This window comes from Onychomys torridus, chromosome 14 (assembly GCF_903995425.1).
Source record: "Onychomys torridus chromosome 14, mOncTor1.1, whole genome shotgun sequence".
In the NCBI taxonomy this organism is placed as follows: Eukaryota; Metazoa; Chordata; class Mammalia; order Rodentia; family Cricetidae; genus Onychomys; species Onychomys torridus.
Genome location: NC_050456.1, coordinates 76,354,734 through 76,360,414, shown reverse-complemented (window position 1 = coordinate 76,360,414; position 5,681 = coordinate 76,354,734). Strand labels below are relative to the sequence as shown.

The window sequence follows — 5,681 nt, the reverse complement described above, 5'->3', positions numbered from 1 at the left end:
GGCCATGGTCTCCCAAGGCCCAGGCTGGAGGTCTGGCCAATGACCATGAGGGGGACTTAGGTCACTAAGGCCTTGACTAGCCATCCTGTGTGGGAATGAAGAGAACAGGGACATTAGGAAAACCACACACCCACAAGGGGCCACATTCTTGCTGGGTGAAGAGTATATGAAGGTATTGGAAGCTGGAATGGAAAGTCAAGCAACTCCTAAGGCCCAGAAATTGGGGATCTGGGCAGAGCTGAGGCCAGGTAGCCCTGCCCCACCCCACTATTCCAGGGGCCACTGGAGCTTTCTTCCTGGAATGTTGCCTATTGTTTGAGCAGGATACAGTAAGCATGCCTGTGGGTGGACGGGGTTAGAGGCGCAGCCTGGATGTGCTATGAGACAGAAAGGCTTTGTGAGCCTGTGGCTGGAGTGCCTGAGGTGGGCTGCCCTGGGAACCAGGCTCCTTGCTGGAGACAAGGGAGACAGTAGGAAACTTGCCTGGCAGACTTACAGTGTGGTAGAAGATGCAACTCTGTGACAGTCTCAGGTATGTAGACACAGCAGTGAGTGAGTGGTCAGGGAGGAAGAGGAGGAACCACGGAAGAACAGAGGTCTCACTGAGACAAATGCTTCCTGAGGGACCCTTCTGTGACTGTCCAAACCCAGCAGGGACACTGCTGAGGGAGCAGCCCCCACCCTGTTTCCTAGATGTCACAAGTATAGGGGGCAGGTATGGAACTCTAGGGTTCAGACATCTGGGAAGGTGATGTGAGTGCCAAGGCCAACACTCTGCTACACGGGGCAGTGTTCCCCAGCTAGCAACCTTATCCCTTCTTCCCACCCTAGCTGAAGACAGGCCTCCTCTAGAAATCCTGCTGGGTTGCTGTGCTCTGCTGCCCTGAACACAAAGGCCCTGGGCTCTGCCACCTTTGGGGTATTTCAGGTGGCACCCTGGAGCTTTCTTCCACCTGGGGGAGGGTCCTGTGGAAGGTCAGACATGGATGAGAAGCACTGGGCCAGACTGAACCATGTGCTCAAATCCTTGATCAGCTTCCTCTTTGGTAGTGGCCTTTGGGGAGGGACATGGCCACTAAGCTTCAGCGACACCATCTGTAAAGGGGACTAGTACTACCTCCCACATGGAGCATGACAGGGACAGAGAGGCCCACAGCCAGGGCCAGCTTTCTTCTTGCCTCCCCACCACAGGTGGAAGAGGAAGGGGGCCTAGTCGGGGAGGGGTGGGATAAGACCTTAGGAACCACCTGAGAGCAGGGCTGGTTGAAGCCTTCCCAGGCAAGCCTGGCCTGAGTCTGCAGGCTTCCTGGGCATGGCAGGCAGGAGCCACCAGTCCCTCCCCCTCCTCCCCAGCCATCTGTGCCTTGGCAGCAGAGGAGGCAGGGCGGAGGAGAACTTTCTGGCTTCATCTGAGCAGGACTCATCTCTAGGGAAAGAGCTACAGCCCAGGATAGGAAACGCAGACAGAGCCCTGTTCCATGGACTGCATCTGTGTTCTTTGTTTTTTCCCTTCAGGCCTTGCGGGGCACGGGGGGGGGGGGGGGTGGGGGGGGTGTATGGGGAAGTAGGACCCTAAGAGCAGGCTGGGCCCTTCCACCTCTGTCAGGACCTCAGAGATCAGGAGTGGTGGGCCATGATACCTCTCTACTTAGGATGGGGCAACCCAGGTCCCCAGAGCAAAGGACATGTTTATAGCGAGTAGAGTCAGGGGTTATCTACAGGCTGTCTCTGCCTTCTCGTACCTGTCCCAACTGTGCTCCATGCTCCTAGAGACAGGAAGGGCATCCTGAGGCTTGCTTGCACCTCCCCTTCTGCACCTGTTACCCAAAAAATGTCCCTGGTACCTGCTGGGGGGAAGGGAAGACAGTGAGAAACTTCTACCCCCCTGTCTGCCCGGTCCCTGCTAGAGACTCCGTTATTGCTCCTCTCTCTTGGCCATCAGCGCCTTTTCTCTGCACTGTCACAGCGCCTAACCGCACCAGCTACCCCCCTAATTAAAGGAGAAAGAAGAAGCTGTAATGTACACAGCACACCAGACCGAGAGGTAGATGGTGGTGACAGCCCCATGACAGCACGGATGTATTAGCTGCCCCTGCACTGTACATTTAAAGGTGATTAAAATGGCGACTCTTGACATGCATATTTTACCACAGTACAAAACCAACATACATGCTGTATTCACCGGCAGTAGCCTCTTCTCTGCCTTGTGTTTGGAAACCATTAACATGCCATGAACCATTGAGCCCACAGGCCCTGAGGAAGGCCAAAGGCAGGCTCTGCTGCCTTGCTCTCTCAACCCAGATCCTTCCCGGTCCCACGTGTCTTCCCTTCATATGCTGGCCGCTGCTGGACTGCAGACGTGCCCCCCAGGGAGACCTTGGAGTTCTCAGGACTTATGCTGGCCTCCACTCATATTCCAGTCTGCTTGGGACCACCAGACCACTATGCCAGAGTGTCTCACCCAGGGCCAGGATCGGGCAAGTTCTGAACGCTACTGGGAAAGGGAAGAGGGATGCGCCACCCCAGCCACCGTGGCCCTCCTGAAAGTCACTTTCCCTTTCTGATTACTTCTTGGAAAGAAAGGACCCCCTCCCCCCCCAAAACACACACACACACACACACACACACACACACACACACACACACAGATTTACTGTAGGTCAGGTTGGGAAAGGGGCGGGAAGGCTGTAACAGTTTAAGGAGTCATTGACTGGGATGGGGGCCAGGCACTGGCAGAAGCCTGGAGAACAGGCCACACTCTTGGAAGCCACTTTCCTCAACTGTAAACTGTAAGCCCCCCTGAGGGCAGTGACCTGTCTCTTGCTGCAAAGTTAGTCCCTAGGGACCCGTGCGGGGCTAGGTGGTATACAGCAGGTGCCTACTAAATGCCGAAGCCCCCCAGCAAGTTGACCCAGGCAGTGCGCCCCACACTGCTCCATTCATGCTCGCCGCCATTCATGCGCGGGACTCATTCACCCCGCGCGCCGCCATTCCGCGCCCTGTGCGCCCCGCGCCCACCACGTGCGCCCAGCCCGGCGCGGCGCGGGGAAGCGCCGGAGCAGCCGCGGCTGCGCGGGGCCGGGGCTGGCGGGGAGCCGGGCCGGGGGCGGGGGGCGGGCGCTCCCTGCGGGAAGCGGGGCGCTGGGGAGCCCCGGCCGCGGGCTCGGGCGCGCAGAGCCGGGGCCATGTGGACGGGCAGCCGGCGGCCGGGCCGGCTTCGCCGGGCGGTGAGTACCCGGGAGCCAGGCGGGCAGGGCGCGGGGCGGGGCGGGGCGGCGGGCACCACGCCGGGGCGGTCCCTGCGCGCGCCCGCGGCGGCCCTGGGTGGCGCTGGGGCCCGGGGCCCTGGCGCGGGGCGGGGCGGATGGGCCTCCGCGGCTGTTGTGCGCGTGCGGCCTGAGGACGTGCGGAAGGCGGGTGTGGGGGGGCCTGGCTGAGCCCACCCCGCAAGGGGGAAGGGGGGCGGCCGCAGAGAGGCCGCAGAGCCGGAAGGAGACTGGACAGGGGCTGGTTCCCGAGCGTGGGCGGTGCGTGGGCCCGCGCAAGCCTCGGGCACCTTCATCTCAGGCGGCCTTAGCAGGCCGCAAGCAGCCCTTCCACTGACAAGCGAGGAAACTGAGGCTAGGGAAGCAGGGGCTGGGGCAGGGCCGCTCTGCAGGCTATGACCTGCTCACTGAGCCCCAGCACGTTGGCTGGGAATTTCTGCCCCTAGCATTTCCGCTTCCTGCCTGGTTTAGAGGTGTTTCATTCCTCGTGTGTGCCCACCCCATCAGAGTGAGGTTCCTCTGGGGCAGGAGCTGCGTGGGCGACATCCCAAAATCTCCTGAGTGAGCAGGATGGGAGCCAGGAAAGTCCCCTGGAGCAAGGGCTTACTGCAGGAGAAGTGAGCCATGCAGGTGTGCAGCCCTGATGGCCAGGGGTGGCCCACCAGTGATGGGGCATCGTCTTCATGAACTGTCTTATGCAGAGGTCCCAATACCCCGGGGCCCCTGGAGGCCATGGGATGGTCTCTTCAGTTCTTTGGGCTCCAGTTCCTCCACTGGCCAGGAGCAAGTGGTCTTTGCTACTCACGAGTCCAGGCTATAAGAAGGTCTCTAGGAGGAAGCCCCTTATCCACTGTGTTGTGTCTGGGCAGCCCACAAGGGCAAGTGGCCGTTGGGGGCGGCTCTGCCTGGCATCTGTGACAAGCAGGGCGGGGAGGCAGCGGCAGGGCCCGGCAGCCTCCTGCAAACCCTTAATTTTCTCACATCTCATCTCACTATAATCAGGGCGGCTCTGAAAAGCGAGCAGTGGCAGATGCAGGCGCGGGCCGAGGGGCCGCTTCTCAGCACCAAGGACCCTCCCAAGTTACTGTCTCACATGTGTACATTCCTGCAGCCTGTTCTGTATGACAAAACCTGGAACTGCTCAAACCTAGGAAGTGAAGTTAGGGAAGCAGGGCTGCAGGGGGCCGTGGTCTGTAGGAGCTTCCCACAGGCTAGAGGTTGGGTGAGGGACCCGCAGGGGCCCGGAGAGCAGAACTCAGTCTGGACGGGAACTTTCTAGTTACTTGCCCTCAAAGGCCTTGAGCACCGGGCTGACCTGCAGTGGCTGTCATCTATAGAATACTGACTGTGTATTGGGTAGTATCAGCACCCTCCCTCCAGCAGCACCTCGAAGAATGAATGGGTGAATCCGTGAATTGAGTGAGTGGATGGGGAGGAGTAACAGCGGCCCATCAATCCATGCTGTCAATTCCGTGACTTGGAGACAGTCCACAAGAATTCCCCACAACTCCTAGGAGAAGCCCCACGGGCTAAGCTGGAGGAGGTGAAGTTAGTGTTGGGGTAGAGGAACAATGCTTACAGGGAGGAGTGAGAAGGGCGTCGTGATGAACCGTGGCAGTCAACGGCCAGGGTAGTCCTTCGGACACAGGTCACTCGTTCAGAGAGCCGAAGCTCACTGTGTAGGTCCACAGTTGCTCCAGGCTCCCTTCTCTGCTCCCATCCTCAGAGCTGGTCATGGTACTGATGGAAAACTCTAGACAGAGTCTGAAGCCCTGAGTTCTAGTCCCTGTTCTACCAGTGCTTTGCTGTGTGACCTCTGGCAAGGTCCTAGACCCCTATAGAGACTTTTATAGAAACCAAGTACCTGACACAGCCTGAAGAGTGACCCAAAGCAGGCCCCCAGCAGGTGACTGGTGACTCCAGCTGGACAGCGCTGACCCTGGGGTCAATCATAAGAATATGGACAGATGAGTGAATGAATTGGGACATTCTCTGTTCACCTTGTATTGTTTCCTTGGACACATACTATCACTTAGATAAACCGGCCTTCAGGAGTTCACACTCTAGTGAGAGATGTGGTCCCTGGCCAGTGTTAGCAGAGGATGAGAATGTATTTCTGTGCCTCACTAGTTGAGCCTGGAGGTCAGGATGGTGTCTCTAAGGGCATCCCCTGTGGAAAAGCAGCAGCTACCCAGCCTCTAGGCTGAGCTAGGGAGCTGTGATTGCGTCGGGTCAATGGGCTCTGAACCAAGTTGGGAGATGGGGTAGGGGGACGAGTGAAGAGATCCGAAGTCACGCCACTGGTGGTGCATCCTGGGATGGAGTGGAGGGGAGACAGCAGGCCTGCAGAAAGTGATAGAGATGGGAGGTGATGATGTATTGATGGGAGTTTGTAGAGTTGTAGAGAGTTTGACA

The 5,681-nt window shown here is 58.7% G+C and overlaps 1 protein-coding gene across 1 annotated transcript in view; it reads left to right on the top strand.

Moving 5' to 3' along the window:
• The first annotated feature begins 3,100 nt into the window (after positions 1 to 3,100).
• Begain (brain enriched guanylate kinase associated) overlaps positions 3,101 to 5,681 on the top strand; it is a 34,396-nt gene continuing 31,815 nt past the window's right edge. Inside the window, exon 1 of the mRNA XM_036205871.1 lies at positions 3,101 to 3,227. Within this exon, the coding sequence (XP_036061764.1) occupies positions 3,186 to 3,227 (42 nt within the window). The 5' untranslated portion in view covers positions 3,101 to 3,185. The remainder of the gene's footprint in view (positions 3,228 to 5,681) is intronic.